General features: G+C 40.2%; 1 protein-coding gene across 1 annotated transcript; it reads left to right on the forward strand.

Annotated features, from left to right (window-relative positions):
• Window positions 1-7,518: 7,518 nt before the first annotated feature.
• On the forward strand, window positions 7,519-20,001 carry NDUFA12 (NADH:ubiquinone oxidoreductase subunit A12). The gene is made up of 4 exons (XM_071423277.1): window positions 7,519-7,683; window positions 10,887-10,969; window positions 11,943-12,030; window positions 19,735-20,001. The coding sequence occupies exons 1-4, from the start codon at window positions 7,595-7,597 to the stop codon at window positions 19,913-19,915; spliced, it is 441 nt and encodes a 146-aa protein (XP_071279378.1). The 5' UTR covers window positions 7,519-7,594; the 3' UTR covers window positions 19,916-20,001.
• The last annotated feature ends 661 nt before the right edge of the window (window positions 20,002-20,662 follow it).

Genomic DNA, 20,662 nt, shown 5'->3' on the forward strand with positions numbered 1-20,662 from the left:
TTTTGTCTTTATAATGATCTAAAAGATGCATCCCATACAGGAGGTTGTTGTTTCAGTGTTACTCACTTTGCTCAGCAGGATCTTAATTAATTATTTCAGATCATTTCATTAATCATTCTCAAACTATAAATTCATCCTTTTGATAAGGAATGAGGCATAATGGGGTTTTCTCAGGAATGGGAGCTTTAAAACAGGAAAACACAGGAATCAACATGTTTTTTCCTTATTCATCCATGTTAACCATTACAGTCCTCTTAAGAACAATGTAACAGCTCATGGAAAAACCAAACTGTGAAGTTCTGGTTTTGTTGTTTTGTTTGCTTTAAGATAACTGCTTCTAAGTTAAATGAAATATATCGCTACCTTCAGCTGAGATCCTTAGTGTTTCTAACAGTTATTTTTTATGATTGCATGATCTCACATTACCACCTGTGTGATTTATTGTCATTTATAGTCTTATGAATGAATTCCTTGGTACTGAATGAGAGACTGGCTAATATTACTGGGTTCTGTCAGTACTACTGTCAATACAATCACTAAAATGTGAATATTGAAGCTTAATCCACCATGGATATTAAACTATTTCATTATTTTTCTGATTTCTTTTCAACTTTAAATTACTTGTCAACTTTTTGATCTTTATAAGCCTTGAGAGTTTTCAGAGCCTGTCAGGATTTAACCAATTTGTGGCATTTACCGACCAAAAGCTCTTTGCCAATGAAAGGAGAAGTTTAGTTTCAACAGCTTTAAATTTTCAATGCTGAGAACATGAAAAATCATTTTAATATAAATCACATGAAAGGAAAAACGGTTTTATACATTTTAGAATCCTATAATTTAAAGACAATAGTACTGTCACACATAATAAGCTTACTAGTTTAAATATTTTTCATGAAACTGTATGTTGCACACATGTGGGTTTAGGTTGCTTGTTTCATACTGCTGAAGTTCCTAGTGCAAGTAATTGTTATATTTTTAACTTTTTTCAAGAGTTCCTTCATTGCAATACCTTCCGTAGTTACAAACCTATCTGTCATACATTTATTCTTGTTGTGTGATCTTCAGGGTCAGTGAAAGTCAGTCCGTTGTTTTTGAAACTTGTCCTGTGCATTTTGTTCAGCCTTTGTGGTTTGCTAGTACATCAGTTTCAGTGTAAGCAATACAGTATCACTGTATTTGTCTTGCTGTTGTATAAAGAGAATCACTTTAAATGTCTTGAAACCCAGCTAAATTAGAAAACTCTATTTTGGATGTATTTTTAAAAATAAATTGTAAGTTTCTATTATAGAAAACAATTGCAATATCCTATTATTTGTTAGTGTTTTATACAGATTGTCATATAGACCTAGAACACTGTACATTATTACAAATAGTTTGTGGATCTTTCACATTTTTATTATACAGTGGAGTATTCTCAGTTATATTCAGTCTCTGGGATTTGTGGTAGCTGCAATATCTTGCTGTTTACTAACCTTTTTGCAATTAACCCTTTGTTTCCATGCTTACTACTTTCTGGCCTATGCATTTGACAATTAATAATTTATTGTAAAATTTAATTTACTAGTGTTTTGGTTTTTAAAATGCTGTATGGAAATATGTATTGTAATGAATCCCAGTCATGGATCTTCATGTCATATAATGCAATAATGGATATTTGGAAATTAGTATTTGATTCATTATGGATCAGTTTTAGGTTGAAAGTTACAGAATGGTTGAAGAAAGCATTTTTTCTTTTGAAAGAAACAGACTTCAGATATTCAAGTAAACTTATCTCAATTTTAAATACTACTGGATAAATAATGAATTTATTGGTGTTTAAATTTGTGAAATCAGCACAAGTTTTGGTCTATTTCAGAACTGATTTCTCAATGATAATTTTAAAAGTGTAAGGTTTTTAGTTGTCATCTTCTGTTATAAACAAATGTGGCATTTGTGTAGATGTGCAGATAACCCAGAATGTTATCCCAAATGAGAAACTAATTGCCATTCTTTCCATGTTTAAATTCTGAACTGTTTTTATCATGAAGTAAATTAACTGACACACTGCAGAGAAAATGTAAGGTGCACTGGTAAAAGATAAAGTTTGGATAATACAATGAGTTTATTAATTCCAAGAGCTGGAAATGAGCATTTAGAGTCTCTTTCTCAAGAAATTTTACTCCAGGCTCTATCTTGCCTCTGTTTTGAAGACTTATGTTTCTTAGTACTTAGAATCACAGAATAGTTTGGGTTAGAAGGAGTCCTAAGTATCATGTGGATCCAACCCTGCCATGGGCAGGGACACCTCCCACTTAGACCAGATTGCTCAAAGCCCCATCCAGTGTGGCCTTGAACACTTCCAGGGATGGGGCATCCACAACTTCTCTGGACAACCTGTTCCAGTATCCACTACTCTTATCATACAGAATTTCATAGAATCACAGAACCATTAAGGTTGGAGAAGACCTCTTGGATCATTGAGTCCAACTGTTTCATCCTTGTGTGTCCAATCTAAATCTGCCCTCTTGCAGTTTCAAACCATTGCCCCATGTCCTATCACTACATGCCCTAATGTCTTTCTCCATCTCTCTTGTAGGCCTCCTTTAATTATTAAAAGGCCACTAGAAGCTCTCCTCAGAGCCTTCTCTAGGCTGAACAACCCCAACTCTGTCTGTCTTCATGGGAGAGGGGCTTAAGCCCTCTGACCATTTTTGTGGCCCTCTTCTGGATCCACTGACTTCTACAGTGCCCTGTTACCCAGTCAGTCTGCTAATGAACTGCTCTTTCTTCTGCTAGTAACTTTCCACAGCCTTTTGGCCACCTCTGTGGCATTTGACTTTTTCTGTCAACAAACATCCCTAGCACCCAGGCTGGCCTTACCTCCTAATACCTCTGTCAGATAATTCCAAAGAACATTTCTGTTTAATCATAGAATCCATCTATGATGTGCTGCTTTGTTTTTCTTCCCATGTGTACCAAGTCTTGTGTTGATACATGCTGTGGATAGCCTTACCCTTGCCCTGATACACAATGGCTAATAGAGAGTACAGTTTTCTCTTGGGTGAATCTTTATGAGAAGTAGTCAGGGTTGTGCATTTGGCTTGACTGTAAGAACCAGCTGTGCCCTCAGAGGCACTTTGTTGCAGGTGCAAGTCATTTGGACTGCTGGAGCATCACCATCTATTGGAACAAAATCCCAATATTACCAGGTGGAACGTGCCTGGGCTCGTCTGACCCTTGCTGCTGGGCCAAAGGCGGCAGCTGTGGTGTCTCACCTCAGAGACACCTTTGGCTGGCTGGATGCTGCAGTTGGGCACTTGGAACAAGTCCAGGCATGGTAGGAACTCAGTTTACCTCTGATGGAAAGGCTCCAGGCTAGGTGAAGAGGAAGAGGAGACGGATTCTGCAGAGGGTTTAATCCAGAGTTTTATTCCATGGTCACAGATCTCTGAATCTTGGTAACAGCTCCACAGAATCCCGACCGCATGGTGCCCGTGTCTTTTAAGCTCGGGAGCATGGGGAGGGAAGGGACAGGTGAGCCACCAACCAGGTGGGAGGGGGGGAAGGCTCAGGGGACAATGACCCCAGGGCTGAGAAGCATCTTTTGAACTTTTGCCAATCACACGATGCCCCTGCTGGAATGATAAGACTGACTGACAGCACTTAGCAAGGGGGCAAGGGGAAGGGAGAAGGTATTGCCACACCTGGGAAACTACTGGGATAGCTGAAACAGGAAATGGCATCACACTGCAACAACCATCTTCAAGCATCAACATCTGGATGCTTAAGGTTCTCGTGGCTGTTGATACTGGTTGAACAAATGCATTTCCTGATTATTTTTTTAATAACTGGATCTTGTAGTAATGCTTGCCCAAATATATTTTTAAGTTAACTCTGCTTGGATTAAGGGGTGGTGGTGGGGTGCTGACAAGGAGACAGGAATATTTGTGTTCTGTGTGAAATGGTAGGGGAAAAAGGATAGCACAGAAGGGATGTTACAGGAATGCTTTTAACTAAACTCTGGTGGATTTGCCTGTGACAACAGAGAAAGCAGATGGAACTGTGGGTTTTTCTGAGCTAACACAGTGCATCTCACTCAGCAGAACTGTCTGCTGACATCCAGAGAACCAAACTGCCATGCTCTGAACCTCCTGGCAATACCAACTCCCCAGACAAGAGAGTTGGTGAGCAAGAGACATGTGAGCAGCCAACCCTGTGGCTTTGGTCCTTAGCAGACCTGCAGTCCAATCCTTCCCAATAAGCTGTTCATGAGGTGTCTGAGCTCCTTTATGATGACTTCAGTTCTCCTGCATCCTAGGGATTTACCAGGGAGCAAACTGAACAGCCACCTAGTTTGGCTAATGAAGGCTCCCTGAGGAACAGCTCCAAAAGGAATTTTTTTTTCACTCTGTAACCAGGAGAATTTTGCCATTGGAAAATCAAAGATGAAGGTAGAGTTACTGCTGCAGAAATAACCCAGACACTTCCCACAAAGGGGCATGTGTTTTCTAAAAGTGCCAGTCAATTTATTATTCTAGGGCTTTTGAGAGCTAAACTGTCCTCACAGCTTACATACTGAAATGTTTTTGTAAATGATGGAAGTATGTACTTTCTTTTTTGGTAATATTTCATCATTCCAGGCTATGAAGTTATCTTCTAACGTTTTCAAACAGTAGAACCCAAGTGACAAAAACTTATTTCACTGTGTTTTTAGGAAATATATATGGATGATAAGACTAAAAAAATGTTTTAGTGAAAGCATTAGAGATTTCACTGTTTAGACTAAAGTGAGGGACACTATGGTTAGAGACTGGGTTAGATTAATATTGGACACTTAATTGTGGAGATTTGTGTTGTGGATTGGACTGTGCTTCTGGAATTTTGCAGTTTTAGAGGGATGGGGCAGGAATAAGAGCATAGTTATGCTCTTATTTGTTAGTCTTATGTTGGATTTTTTTTTTCTTAATTTAATTAAGAAAAGGATTTCCATTTTTGTTGTAAATGGATGTTCCACAGTTGTGAACCACTGCAGATTAAATTTACATGACTTTCCATACTAAGAACAGAGGAAATGGCAGTGGAATAGGCAAATGTCATAAAAGGAGTTCTTCTAAGGTAAAATGTAAACACTAGATTATTCTGTAGATCTGTTGACTTTTGCACTTTCTGAGAATATATGAACTTCAGTTTTTCAAGATCAATTGTACCTCTGAATAAAGCTCTTTAAAACTAAACTAGGATTCAGTGAGATGGTTGTGTGCTAACAAAATGAAGGGAAGTTACGTGTCATCCTTTGAGTCATTCAGGAAACAGATTTGTTTATTTTCGAAAAATATGTTGTTTGTTATGCTCTCTTAGGAAAGAAGCCAGTTACTTGTGTTCAGACTTGAGAGGGGTTTTTAGGCTTGAAAAAGAGTCCTGGCACTAATTTTGTGACATGTACTTGAACTAGAGGAGAAAAACAAGGCAGCATCAAATATATTTAGCCAGAGTTTTTGAAGCAGTGAGGTTCAGTGTGCTAATTTTGGGGTAAAAAAACCCAACATCTAACAAGAGTCTTAAGTTTGAAAACCCTGGGAATTAAATATTTTGTATGGGTGCATGAGTTTGACAAGCACCTTGAGTGATGAGACAGAATTTCAGTGCTGTCATCTCCCAAAGATGTCCCAGTAAATCCTCAGGAAGACATACTTGCATTTGCATTCCACTGTATTTAAGTTTGACATTTGCACCGAGTTCAGGGAGAATTTTTGAACACAGTAGTCAGATTCTCTTTTTCATGCACAGTGACACATTAACAGAAGCAGTTTGAGTAGATGTGATGGGACTTCAGCAGTTATTAGGAAATTAAATCCTCAGTGAAGATCTCACTTGACTAAAGTAATGGAGAAAATAGTACAAAAATATTTAAAATGCAATCCAAAGAAGATGCTGTAAAATGTTCCTGCTACTAAGAAAGTATTCCCCACAAAATCTTCTGTAGCATCAAAGTCACATTAAGAAGCTGATCCATTCTTCCAGCTTTGTGTCACAATGCCTTGTCCTCCACAGAGGACACTTTCTCAGACAAAGAACCATGGTGCCACATAGGTCAGTGAAGTGATCCAGATAATTTTAACTCTTGGGGGGAAAAACTCACAACAAAAAACTATATTTTTTCACTGCCAGCAGAGAAAATGCTCATGGAATTCTACTCGGCGGTTGGTGAAAATTATCTCAGTTACATTAATCAGGAATAGGCTTAGAAACTGGCATAAGCATTGAACCTATACAATGTTTCCAAAGTTGGCTTCCCAATTTAAATTATACTTCTTTCATGTTTTACACTCAATCATCAGTAGTTTATATCAAAATAATGGGTTTTGTGGATGAAGTTAAAGACAGTGAGTGAATTCTGACTGTAAATGTTTTTATGCCTGCTATTGTACACTTACCTGACCAAATTTTAATACATTTAATAAATTTTCTAAGACTTTGGACTGTGGAAATGCAAATAACCTGCTACAAGTATACTGAAGCCTAAGACTTGTTGCAAAAGAGATGCTGTCGTTCGAGTGCAGAGCACAGAACCAGCAGGGCCTATGTTTTCTGTTTGAAAACAAAACCACTTGTGTTAAAACTAAAAAGTTTTGAGTGGAAACTCAGACCACTAGACTTTACATTGAAATGGATCTATTTCCACACTGGGAACTTGGCTGACACAGATTTTTCTCAGTCTCATTCTCCTTTCAAGTTTAGCACTACCTACTTAATTTTTCACTGCAACTCCTCTGCTTTGTCCCTTCCCAAAACCCCAGTTTTGACAGTGACAGCGTCCAGCAGCTCGGCCTCTCCATGTTGACAGCTGCTCTCTGCTCATCGGCCAGCACTGGCTGCAGCACTGATGATGTGTTTGCCAGGTGCTTTTTCAAGTCCCGCCTGCTCTGACAAAGTACAATGGATCTATTTTTGCCTGCCCTGTCTAGCCCTAGCCTTATGAAGGTCTGGGACAGTTTCTGCACCTTGCCTGCTCACTGTAGTGGCAGCAGTAAAGTTCTGCCAACACCCACAGTAGGCCAACCAAAGGTATTCCTCGGGCTGGTGCAGAACCAGGAGAAGGCACTGGGACAAGATGGAGAGGTGGAGCGGACACATGGATGAGATGATAGGAACACATTCCTTGCTGGCCTGCCAGGGTTGGGAAAAGCCAGGAGAGACAAGACTGTCAAGCTGTCCCCTTGCCATCGCCCGCAGTCTGCACGGGGTGAGATGTCACCTGCCCTGCCCCTTGCTTCTTGATCCGGGCAGCTCTGGACTCCTCACTGCCGAGTCTTGGTAACTTTTCTTACCACACATCTGTGTGAAATAAGGGATTGTCAGTAGACATTTCTATTATATAGAGGCTTTTCTCCCTATCTTGAAGTTCCTTGTATCTTGCCGACCTTCACGTGTAGGCAGTAAGCAATTGTTATACGAATCTAGACAGCGCAGACTGGAAGCCAAGCGGCAGCAGACACCCCTCAGCGGCCGCACGGAAGGCCCGCAGGCGGATCCCGCCGCTGCTTCCGGTTCCGTCGATGTCGCCAAGGGCGGCCGGGCGTGAGGCGGGGCGGCGGAGGCGGCGGCCCGCCCCAAGATGGCGGAGTACGTGCAGGTGCTGAAGCGGGCGCTGAAGCACATCGGCGGTCACGGCGGCGCCCGCGGCGCCATCCTGCAGCTGCTCAGGTAACGCGGCACCGGCGCGGGCGGCGGGGCCTCCCCGCTGCGCCACCGCCGCCCCGCGGGTCACCTTGAGGGGCGGCCGGGCGGGGCTGGGCGTGAGGGGGCGCTGCCCGAGCCGGGCGGTGCGGGGGCCGGGCAGGCCTCGGGGCGAGCCCGCTCCGCTCCGCCCCGCGCTCCGGCGAGGGCGGCGTGTCCCGGTCGGCAGCGGGTGCTGGGCTCAGAGCAGTCCCCAGGCAGGGCCGGCGGCTGTGTTCTCTTCCTGAGGCACCTCGCAGGGTTCCTGGATGCTGAGCTGCCCGGGCCGGCTGTCCTGGTGTCCGGCCCCAGTCCTGTTGGCACAGCCGTGTCTCTGCGGTAGCTGCACTCAGTGCCTCTCTGTACACCATCGTGCTCTTTGCTCTGGGTCACCTCAGGCTGGCAGTGGCTTTCTTGAACAGTACAAATCGAAAAGCCGTGCGTCTGCTGAAATCCCGTGGTCTAAACCAAGGGAATTACTTCATCTGCCTTGCTGGCTCTATTTCTTCTAATTTGCTTCAAACTGCAGATCATATCTGCTCTTTGGCAGTGGATTGGCACCGCTGACCTATGCTCAGCTTTGGATGCCCTCCAGCCCCAGCGGCGTTTAGTGCAAAATAAGTTGTAGCATTTGTTTCCATTAATGTCTGAGTACTTTATTCCCCAGTTACAGAACCTTGCACTTGTCCACATTAAATTTTCTCCTGGTTATTTTTACCCTCACTCACATCTCATCTCTTTCTTGTGACAAGTGTTTTCAGTTGTGATACAGCATGCTTGAAGCTGTTCCCAAATAGGAGCATCAGGTTTTTCATTCAGATCCTTGATGAAATCAAGGGTGGAAGTCTAAATGTGTGTGATCCAAATTCAGCAGTGTCAGTAACCTGTGTTACCTTTGTAGTTAGTCCTGGAAAAGTATTAGGATGTGTCCAGTAAATGTTTTAGGCCTGACCACATGCTAAAACGCCTTTTTTAAATCAACATTGGGAAGTCAGGAATATGGGATAGGGGTGATTTGCAAATACAAAATTTCCTGCTATATATTAAGGGCTTTCTTATCTTAGAACAAACAAGCCAAGCTTTCTGAGCCTTCTTGAAGGCTTCCCCCTGCCCATACACATCATAATGGCCCTTTTTCTGTTATTTCTTGTGGCTTAAATTGATCTGTTTTGAAGAGTTAAAGATAATATTTTACACAGGTGCTGATCAGGCCTCATCAGTATTTTCATACAGTGGCTTTAGTTGCTGTTGAGCAGTAAAACAATTCATGATTTCCCTGGCTAGTGCTTTACTGCTATCATAATGACTGTTTTCTGTCACACACCTACTCCCCTCCCTCCCTCAGCTTGTTTCCTCCACTTTGGTTTCCTTCTCAGGCTGTAGCCATTACTCTGACAGTTCTCAAGAAGAAATGGAGCTGGGGAAATGAAAGTGTGGAAGAGTTTGAGTGTTAGCTGTCATCAGAGTGTCTCTTCCTAAGCACAGCTGAAAAAAATGTCTCCTCAGAGATCTTTTGTGAGTCTGAGATCACAGGCTGTGTTCACAGCTTTCTGCCACACTGCAGAAGAGGGCAGGCAAGATTGGAGGCAGTGCTGTCCTTATTTTCCTCCAGAAGACTGAAGTTAGTGTGCCAGGTGGGGAGGCACAGCTGATCCTCATAACCACACCAACCACAAACAGCTGCTGCCTCCTGCTCACCTTTCAAGCCATTAACTCATCCCTCCCAGCTCAAGGGACAGGTTTGGTGTTTAAAGGAGGAGTTATCAAGGTGTTCTTTCTTGCAGTGGTTGATTTTAAGAAGTTACCACTGGTAACTGGAAAACAATTATTACCCGAGTCAGGAGACTCTTTCTCTGAATTTCCCTGCTTTTCTCTATATGTTGTCCACTGAAGCAGCTGCAAAAGATTTCTATACTATGAAGTCAAATTACTAAGAGCCTTTGTGGCTGGAAACGTTCTCCTTACTTAAAATTCAGTGAAATTGGTTGGAAAATATTCTCAGGAGGCCATAAATACCTCTTAGTGTCTGATATTGGTATCCAGGGCATGAAGTCAGGACAAGGGCATAAGAACACTTGCAAGGAAGGGAGAGCAGCAGTGGAATGGCCCTTCTTTTCCAAAGCTGGGAACTCAGGCTTGTATAGTTGAGCCAGAGATCTTTGAGTGTTTCAGATGAATGTGTCAGAGAATTTTCTGCCTGCCACCACAGAAGTTTAAAAGAAGTACTTGCTGGAATGATTGTCGATTTCACACACCCTGGGAGAAAAGACAACAAAAAAACTTCATCTGAGTACATTCTTCCTCTCACTTGGGATTGAGTTGAGAGTGTGCATAATACTACAAACAACTAAAACCTTAGAGAAGAAACTTTTCCCTATCTAATGCTGCCTGGGATGAATATCAGTAAAAAGGAAAGCAAAATTGCAAATATATAGGGAGAAGAGCACTTTGATTAATTTTAAGGTTTTATTACTAGAATGTAAATCATAGGCTCAGTTTAATGATTGATTTCTACAATAATGTTAAATTACGTTCTCTGTAAAGAATTGAAACTCGTATATGCCTTATCTGGGTCAGTGTAAGTCTCACAGAGTTGCAGGGTGAATGCATGGATCTTTCACAATTATACAAAAGCAAGAAAGTAACAATTAGAATTTAGGGTTTAGCATGTGTTTCCTTGGCAAGCAGCTTCAATATGGCCTGAAATATTATTACTATTCCTCTCTTGGAGGTTACTGCCCACACAGACATGTGAGGTCTCTTGTGCTGCTTCAGTGCTGAGCACTTGCAATGGCAATTCAGCCTGAAATAGTAGCTGCTAGTAGTTGAGAGGGATGGTAGCATTTCCTACTAAGTGGATTAAGGTGTGCCTCGGGGACTCCCACAGTATTTAGGGGTTTGTGGGTGTTAAATTGTTACCTTGTAGAGTTGCTTTATATTTTACTATAATGAGCTGTTAAATAAGCGAGAGTCCCCAAAAGCCTTTATGTATGGCTTTTGTTATTCTGTCAGTGGGCTGCATGTTAGTTGCAGGAATTGGTGATTGATTTGCAATCCATAAGCTTGAATAGTTTTTTTAAAAAATATCTTTGCATACATGTGTACAGATTTTTACTAACTGTGAAGTAACCTCTGTAACAATTTCATTCTGAGAAGACACCAACTGAAACTGTTGTTTTGATAATTCACAGGGTCAATGATTTGAAGACTGGTAATCTGATAGGAATTGACAAATATGGAAACAAATACTATGAAGACAAAAGAAACTTCTTTGGTACGTGTGCTAATGTGAACACCTCCCAGCCAGCTGTGCAGCTCCCACATAGCTTGTGTGCTTTCTGCTAGTGAAATGCAACTTGTTGCCTGCCTGACTTCCCTGCCCTTGTCTTGTGTGTCTTATACTTACAGAAATGCTTTGACAGCTTCTGTTTCTCTGTTGCATCCCTCATTTGCAAACACAGTCTATCTGAAACAATGAATATGGGATAAATGTAAGCCAGTCATATGGTCTCTGTGTAGGTAAAGCTACATGATAATGTGATTGAGAGTTGAATTTGATCCTTGACCTAAAGGCTGGTAGTTTAACAGGTGGGGAAAGAAGGAGAACTACCTTTAAAATTGCTTCACAGCTTTACTCACTTACACGATCACTTCAGGGCAAAGAGCACAGGTTGGCTTAAACTTATTATTACCTTAAGTATAGGGATTTGAAATCAAGCTTCTAGAGGACTTAAAAAGGCAGCACCTAAAGCAAAACAGGTGACACATAAGCAATGATACACTGGTCAGGCTAGGCTAACTGCTGACTGTAGGTTAACTTGGAGTGTAACCAGGGAAAGCACTTGCTGGTTAACATTGCTTGGTAGTTTTGTGTACCTGAAATTTAGTTTAGTCTTAGGTTATCAGTGGCAAAGTCCTTTTGGAAAAGACTCCTCATAACAGAAGGAAAAAAACCCCAAACCTGTTTCTCTGCCTGAAAATTTGATAAGTTCTTATTTCCCATTATTTATATAATAGCCAATATTTCCTGCCTTGTGAGAGTTAGATTCAGTCATGTAAAACTACAGTAACAGTGGAAATACAGAAAACTTGAAAAAATAAAAGCTGTGCTGGTTTAAAAATAAGTGCCCATTATGGTAGATACTATCACTCAAAATGTTTTCCCTTGGTTTTCCTGAATGCTCTCCTTTATAAGCAAATAATTTATTCTTTTGAGCTAATATGATATTTCTGTTTGTTTACTTAAGGTCGGCACAGATGGGTTGTATATACTGAGGAAATGAATGGGAAAAATACCTTCTGGGAAGTTGATGGAAGCATGGTGCCCCCTGAATGGTAAACTGTTTAGCTTAATAGTGGGAACAGATACCAATTGTGTAATTGCTTTATATTTTCTTATATTACAAAGCAGAAGGTGGAAAAAAAGTTTTCACTGTTGTAGCTGTCTTGCTATGACCAGAAGATTTCAGACTCATTATTTCTAATATTGAACTGCATTCATGTTTATTGCTCGCTGTCCTGGCAGAGGCACTCACTGCTTTTTGGACTGAGAAAAGCATTTTGCCAGCCAGATTGAGCAGGTCAAAACAGTCTTCAATTTTCTTTATTACTTGTGATTCCTGGTTAATGGTAAGAAGTAAAATATTTGTTATTTCCATCATAAGCAAGAACATCAGGAACATATGGCAATGGTGGAACAACCCACAGCTACTAACAACATAATTGTTTCAATTTATATACACTGATGTGGTAGTAAACATTAAAGTGCCAGGATGCTCCATATGTTGACTGCTACTTGACTATAATTTTTATTGAGGTTTTGTTTTCTTTTCATGCATTTCAGTAATAATTCTGTACAGCTTTGAGTTCCAGAAGGTCTCTGGCCACAGGTGTTGACCCTCTTTTTGTTTTCCTAGAAAACTCACACCACGTAAAGTAACAGTGCATACTAGTAAAAACAATCTCTGTGTAATTCTTGAGGAACAGGAATAGCTCTTCAGCCACAAAGAGCAGAAGGTGACATCAAAGGAGAAGTGTTTGGGTAGACTGAGCAAACACTGGTTTTTATTACTCCTGTGACAAATGTTCTGTGTCAAGGCTGGGATTGATCATAAAATCCCCTAAACTGTAGCTGTCACTGGAACATTTGAGGAGTGTGTGGGTAGACTCTCTAGCTGGTCAATTTTGTTTCAAGCTCTCCCAGCTATATATTATGTTTAATGTGGTTAATGTGGTTAATAAAGACATTCTGTCTTATTTGGTAAGAACTGAATGCCATTGTTTTTGGAAGTGATACTAGAATCTTGCAACACCAGGATGTTCATGCCTTGCTCTCTGCATAACTGTTGTTTGGTTCTGGTTGTTGTGCACTATTAGACTGTGCTGGGTTTTAAGATTTTCTTTATTTTGAGGCACAGGTTTTGTTTCTTTTGGGATTTTTTTTTTTCCTTTGCTTGTGTTTATGGAATATTTGTCGCCTTTTTACAGACCTCAGTAAAGGGTTTCTTCCTGAGAATCAAAGTGATGTTTCAAGGGTTAAGTAGCTTGTTTACTTCACAGAAATTAATGAGGTAGAAAAACTTGTTTTCCTATCAATGTGGAAAAAATTCCTTTAAAAGAAGCAGTAAAGATTTCATTATTTTCAAGACTGGTGAGCGTAATGAGGCACAAAAGGGTGAACAGTCTTGTGTTCTAAGGTATTTTTGTCAGGAAACCTAGTTGTGCAATACCAGTCAGGTTTGTGGATTTGGGGTTTTTTTTTGGGGCAGGGGGGATAAGGAGGGGGATGGTGTTTCTTGCTGATAAATTTGTATGTCCCATGATAACATGTGTTCATTCTTATGTAGGAATCCTAGTTTGGTGACACATCTAAATCACTGATGTGTATTTCCATACAGAAATCTTTAAAAATAGAAATATTTTCACTGGGAATAAATGCTGTCTCTTAAGACTTTTTATCTGGTGCTATACTGCCTTAAATTTTTAATATGGCATAGTCTGAATTGAGACTGACAATATTTTCTACAAGCTGCTGTCAGTGTAACACTAGAGTAGTGCAACAGGTAGTGAGTGGTTATTTTGGACCCAAAAATTTGTTGGAGATTAATTACTTTCTTTGTAAGTATTTTCACACAGTTTAATTTATCCATAGTATAATAGTATGATACATGTTTGTCATCCTTGGCTCAGCTGGGAAGTATTTAAAGTACTGCTGTTAGAGGTGGGTGTGATCTGAATGCTTCTTCTAAACACTGATGTTTTTACTCCGGAATTCAGTTAATTCAGCTCAGTTCTGTGAGTATGCTGTTGTATCCTCTTCTTGCAGTAAGTTCTGTGCCTTCAGGGTTGCAGAATGTGAATGATTGTTCAAGTACAATCAAGTGAATCTCATGCAAAAAAAAGCATTTTGGTATGTTGCAAAGTTCTGGAAACGACTGGAAGAAAATGCAACCCTTTACCCTTTTCTCTCAGATATGAGAAAAAGGAAACCACCTTGTATGTGATAACATCTTGTAATACCATTTTAGGAGCTACTGAGTATTTTCAGTGTTCTGAAATAATTGATGTAATGTCTTCTGACAGCGGATCTACTGAAATGGTACAGTCTAAAGGAAATCAGAGTGTTGTTTTGACATATGTCTGCTCTCCAGGGAATCGAGACTGTTGCTTTTAAGAAGTGTTTCCACACTCGAATATGTAGGCTTGTAGTTTATTCTGGTTTAGTTGCTATTTCACTTCTTTTTTACTCTGGGTTTTCTTTTTTTTTTGGTCTCTAAAATCCAGATGTTGGTATCTACTTTGTTGGAGACAAGTTAATTAGATTGTTAAAAAATTTCTTTAATACTTGCCTTTGGAATGATGAATATTAAGCTTCTTGTAAAGCTTTACAAGATATTTTGACTTCCTTTTTTCTCCACAAAAATTAATCTTTTTCACTTTTAGACAGTGAGAGAAACCAAGTACTTATTTTGTCTTTTACTAGTCAGTGTTGTTTGCAGGAACTCAGTGCTTCCATTTTTGAGCACACTGATGGGGTGTGCTCTGTGAATGTATAAACAATAGAAGTTAAATCCGTTTATAGCAATGCCTGTGGGGACTCTGCTTAGTGTTTTCATGGATGTCTCCATTGCAGCATCACTAATCCTTGGCCCTATGTTTAAGCTATTTGTTTATTGTATTTCTGGTGTAATGTACTTTGGTTTGCATTTTGGCCAAATACTTTGAACAAACAAATTGACAACTGGTGCAAGTGTACATACTAGTTAAAAATAAATTGCTCTTTCAGTATGATCCTGTAGGAAAAGAAGAGCTGTAATTTGAGAATAGTTTTTCCTTTTGTAGGGACGCTACATTTTGCCAGGACTGTCCTGTGTATTTGTAGTGTCTGTCCTTTGAGGTTTATATTCATATGACCCAAATCTGACATCTTTGGAAGGAGCTCCAGGAGTGTTTACCTCATATAGTGAAGAATTGCAAATTTACCTTCAGTTTAATAGTCTGCATCCTCTTTAGTTGATCTGACAGGGAGAAAGGTAGCACCTCACACTTGAAGTGCCAGCACACTAGAAAATGTAAGGAAATGTGCAATTTCCTGTAAAAAGGCTGCTTTTCAAGTTTGCCTTCAAGGAAAACAAAACAGAAAGATTGAACAGAAAAAGAAGGGATTGGAAAAATTTCCATCCTTCTAGTAGCTTCACAATAAATTTGTGGGGGTTATTGCTCAATTAAATGCTAATTTGGTGTTTTCAGGTAAATTGGATGGCATCTCATTGCCATGGTGCAGTAACTTGCATGAGAAATTAAAGTTATCTCCCATGGTAAACAAATAAACACATTTGTTATCCCTTTTTCCTTCTCTGCCCTATGACCTGAACCCACCTGTTAATTTCTCTTGTCTCGTTGCAGCATGGCTAACGTGTGGCAAAAAGGGGATGTTAACAAGTTGGCAAACATGGTGAGCTGGCACAGGCTGTGCCTGAACCTTGCAGATGCACATATGGTAGTGGCTGCTGAGTTTGTGTAGCACCAGTTCTTGTTTGACAGCTTGTACATCACGTAATTGGCTCCACTCCCTTGTAGCTTCAGTTAGAAATCTACTTGCTTTTGAATATTTGTTAAAACTTTGGGAAAAATTCTACATAGTCTTGAGAGCTTTTGAAGATACTTTGAGGTGTCTTTAGTCCATTTATGCAAGAAAAAGTGCAAAGGTTTGCTGGCCTCAGTCTGCTTCCTAGTGAGTGTTCACTGATTCAGGAAGCTGCTCCAGACTCTTCAGAGCTGCTTGCATCCTCCTGATTTTTCTGTGCTCTGTGCAAGTTGTCTGCTTCTTTGTAGGTTTTTAGTCATTAATTGCTTTTGAATCTTTTTTTCCACGATGGGTTTATAGGCAGAGTTTATATAGAAAGAAATCTGGCCATCTGCCGGATGTCATATCTCTTTATTCATGCTGTTCAGTCTAGTGCATGAAAAGCTTTTCTTGAGCATCTGGGGGTAGAGTCTGAGATTTCAGAGCTTCAAATGATTCTTTGAGGCAGGTGTCAAGGGGAAAGTCTTCGCAAAATAAAGTTTTCAAGATTTTAAGTGGAAAGTGGGAGCTTTTGTTTAGGAGAACAGACTCTGCAAACCAGAATGCTTTTGTAAGTCACATGTTGTGCTTCTAAAGGGAATCTTTTGTGACCAGGTTAAGCCCTGAAACTCCTAAATATAAGCATAATTCATAGTGGATTGATAGTCTAAACAAACTTTTAAAATCTCTTCATGTTTTTCAATACCTGTGACTGTACTGGCATGTCTTGTCAGTGAGCAATTTTATTTTTACTTTCCAGTGAGAAAATATGATTCAAGGATTGGTTTTGCTGATCTGTTTAAATTTAGGCTTGGTTTCATGTTGATGTTATAGAAATCCAGAAAATCTTAAACCCAAAGATACTAATTACTCAAAAATGCTGTATGTTAAAATATTTTATTGACTTAGTCTTTAGAAGCTGCAAAGCAATAGTTTAAATGGCAGGTGAAGCTACTCTGTTAAATGCTATTGTGAAACCTTTCTGATGTTTCAAGGAATGAATGTGTGACAAGCACACTTGTAAATGACAGAAATAGCAGACATCACACAAGCTTGGAATATAGCTGATTTTAGCTGAGCATTAATACAGTTCTAGTGCTGTGCTTGCTCCAGCCTGTCATTCAGGGCCTTTGTAATGGAATTCTGATAAGTCTTTGTCCATCCTGGTGGTGTGCATGGCTCTTGGGGAGCATGAGGATGGTGAGGTGTGATGACAGTGCCTAAATAGGGATTTGTGTGCAGGATCCTTATCCTCTGTTACCAGAAGCATCACTAGGTGAACATGTGTGTGCTCTGAGTTGCCCGTGTCATGGTTTAACCCCAACCAGACCCCAAGCCCCAGGCAGCTGCTTGTTCACTCCCCCTCCAGTGGGACTGGGGAGAGAATCAGAAGGGAAAAGGCTAGAAAACTCACAGGTTGAGATAAGCACAGGTCAACAGGGAAAGCAGAAATTGCACACAGGCAAAGCAAAACAAGAATTCATTCACTGCTTCCCGTGGGCAGGCAGGTGTTCAGCCATCTCCAGGAGAACAGGGCTCCATCACGCATATTGGTGACTTGGGAAGATAAATATCATCAGTCCAAACATCCCCTTCTACCTCCTTCTTCCCCCTACTTTATATCCTGATCATGATGCCACGTGGTACAGAACATTCCTTTGGGCACTTGGGGTCACCTGTCCTGGCTGTGTCTCCTCCCAATGTCCCATACACCCCAAGTCTCCCTGACAGCATGGCAGAACAAAAAGCAGAAAAGGCCTTGGCTCTGTGTGAGCATTGCTCAGCAGTAAAAAAAACATCTCTGTGTTATCAGTCCTGTGTTCAGCACAAATCCAAAACACAGCCCCCTACCAGCCACTGTGAGGAAAATTACCTCAGCCCAAAGCAGCACAGTCACATAAGAGTTAAATTTACTGTATTCATATCCCCTGCACATTGCAATAAGAGCCTTCATTTTTATTTTAAAAAAGCAAATTAACTCTGCCCTGGCCGAAGCCAGCATATGTTACAGTAAGCAGTTTTGAAATTGGGGCTCCTCTGGAGTGATACTGCAAAGCATTTTGAAATGCAGTCCTTGAGTCAGTAAGAAGAATGGACTGTTCTTTTGCCCTCTCATGCCACAAACTCTGTTTCTGTGTCAGCAATGGAGAGCTTGTTGGATGTGAGCACAGGATCCCTCCTCTGTCAAGTTAGCTTTTCTGCAGTGTTTCTGCCAACCTTGATGCAGGCTGTCACAAGACTCGTGGTACCTGAGGTGACGTGAAGCACAGTAGTCCACAGAATTATTCTGACAGGTGAGAATCAGGCAAGAGAGTTCACCCAAGGTGAGAGCTTTGTGTGGTGTGGCCAGGGCATTTCAGAGGCTGCTTAAAAAATACCAGGGTTAAAATTGAGCAACATCTAATCCTGTATCATCAGACCACATTGTGATTAGTAGTGCTATGGGCCCACCTTTTTCCAGACAGAAATTGTTAGCCATTTATCTTTTTTTTAGTAAAAGCAGTGTGAAGTGTTCACTTTGAATGAGACCAGATTTACAAAGGAGAGCAGAGAGAGGAAGAGCATTATACATGTGTGTAACTTCCAAAGTGGATCATTTTTCCCACAGGAAGTTGTTCTTTGCCTCTAAATACAGTTTTTTCTTCTTAGTTTTAAACAATCTTATGGTTCTATCTTATTTTATATTGAAGCCAGTTTCCTGGCAGCCCTTAGTCCTACAATATGTGGCTTTAGTTTGGGGGTTTTGTTTGGTTTTTACTTCTAGAAAAAGAACTTTAGGCTGACACTTTTTTTTAAAGTGAAATTTTTGTACTGAAGTTATAGCCAAAGTTGTGATTTTTTTTTTTTAATATATGTCAAGAAGCAATTTGAAAAGATTATCAACCTTCTGTAGAGCTCTTTGGATTTAGAATATACTTGTCAGTCTATTTCTCACCAGTTTTATCATGGTTTTGTTTTGCTGTATAAATGAAGTGTGCTGGATTTGTTGCTAAGGGCTGAAGATGCAATTTTTAGGTTTTCTAATAGAACTAGAAAAGAGGACTTCATATTTTTAGGTCAAGTCTTTGCAAAAGCTGATTAGCAGAAATCTCCTTAATTCTACCTCAGTAAAAAAATACATAAGCTTGCAAAAATGTCATAACCTTACTTTTGTCGTAACTACACACAGTATGAAGTACATGTAAACTGACAGATAATTAAAATGTAATTCATATTTGAAAGTTTCGTCAGGCACTGAAATAGGAAAGGGATGAAATCAATTCAGTTGGTCCCTGCTGCAGTGTTTCAGTAAATTGTTAGGGAAAATGCTTTGCTTGATCATTACTGTTGCTTACACAGAGAAAGACTGACATTTAGTTCATAGGTAAAGGCTAATCACTGGAATCACTTGGTAATTACCCTATTTGATTGGTATTAATCATTGTGTTGTGCAGGCAGTAAATATTTATGTGCTTGTTTTAGGTGTACTTACGTCGTTAATCTGTATCCCAAGTGGCAGCCTCATATATGCTTTGAAAATGGCATGGAAATTGTTGTGCAGTGTAGGCTTCTGGTAATTGAAAACAAAACGAATCGCCATAACCTAACAAAGAAAAAGCCCAGGCAACAAAACCAAATGTCGTGGTCTTGTCATTTGTAGTGCCTGCCTTAACCTGGCTGCCTGGTGAAGGCTGCACAAACGAGTGACAACAACTCTGCCCAAATACTGAGCCTACAAAGGAACAGGAAATTTGAACTTACGTGTGCTTTCAGTTGCTTGGAGGCAGAACTGTTACTTATCACTTATGCTTGTGAAACTAATTAAAATCAATATCCTGTTGTCTCATTCAAAGTCACACTGGATTAAATTTTTTTGTCCCTTCTCAGAATAAATACTTAGTGTCTCTTCAGAGGAGGACCCTTGGGAGTCAGGAGATAGGCTTGGTAGACATCCTGTGATGTTCTTAATAACAATATGTCTTTTTCTTCTTAAGGCATCGCTGGCTGCACTCAATGACGGATGACCCTCCAACTACTCACCCACCAGTTCCTCGTAAATTTATCTGGGAGAACCATAAATTCAATGTGAGTGGCACTCCTGAGCAGTACGTGCCTTACTCTACTACTCGCAAGAAGATGCACGAGTGGATCCCACCTAAACCAGCCAGCAAATAGCAACAGCATGACTTGTCTCAGCTTGGGCTTTCAGTGTAAATTGTATTTTCACTGGTTTTCTTCGGAATAAAAGCCTCCTATAGTAATTGTACTTTAGTTTATTGAATTGGGGGCAGGAAACAAGTGAGAAAATTTTGGAAATAGGACAGAATACATGACAAGTCTTAATCTCATCAAGATATTGTGCTTTTTCTCATATTGTCAGTGTCCTGTCTTCACATAAGCAGCTCTCTAACTCTTTATAGCATGATAACCATTCCTGTGATAGTTACTTTTACTTATGTCATTCAGCAGAATACAATGTGTATGCATTTGAAATAGAGATTTCTCATCTTTAACATCATCCTTTTACTGTCTCTGCATGGCAGATAATGCACTCTTCACACACTATTTTGGGAAGCTATCTCTATAAATTTTTATAAGACAAGTTAGAATAGTTTGAACAGTCAGGATCATAGTTTTCACTCATAAAGTGTTCCTAAGTATGTGCATGAGTATGCAAAAATGCATTGCTGTGTTCCAGTATGGGATGAAACATAATATCAAACTTGTAAGGCTACATGAATCAAATGACATCCATAAGGCAACTCAGCCATAAGAAGAGGGCCCTCTGTCACAAAAATCTCTTTTGCTGTGCAGGTGCACTGCAAGATGTTCTCATAAGAGTTTGAGATGAACTGTTTGCTGTCTTGTGTCAAGATTTTTAAAGGTCTTTGGAAGTTCAATATTGCACTTTTTAGGAGGTAG

Source organism: Agelaius tricolor, unplaced genomic scaffold (assembly GCF_023055355.1).
Source record: "Agelaius tricolor isolate 1412-34295 unplaced genomic scaffold, bAgeTri1.0.p SCAF_3, whole genome shotgun sequence".
In the NCBI taxonomy this organism is placed as follows: Eukaryota; Metazoa; Chordata; class Aves; order Passeriformes; family Icteridae; genus Agelaius; species Agelaius tricolor.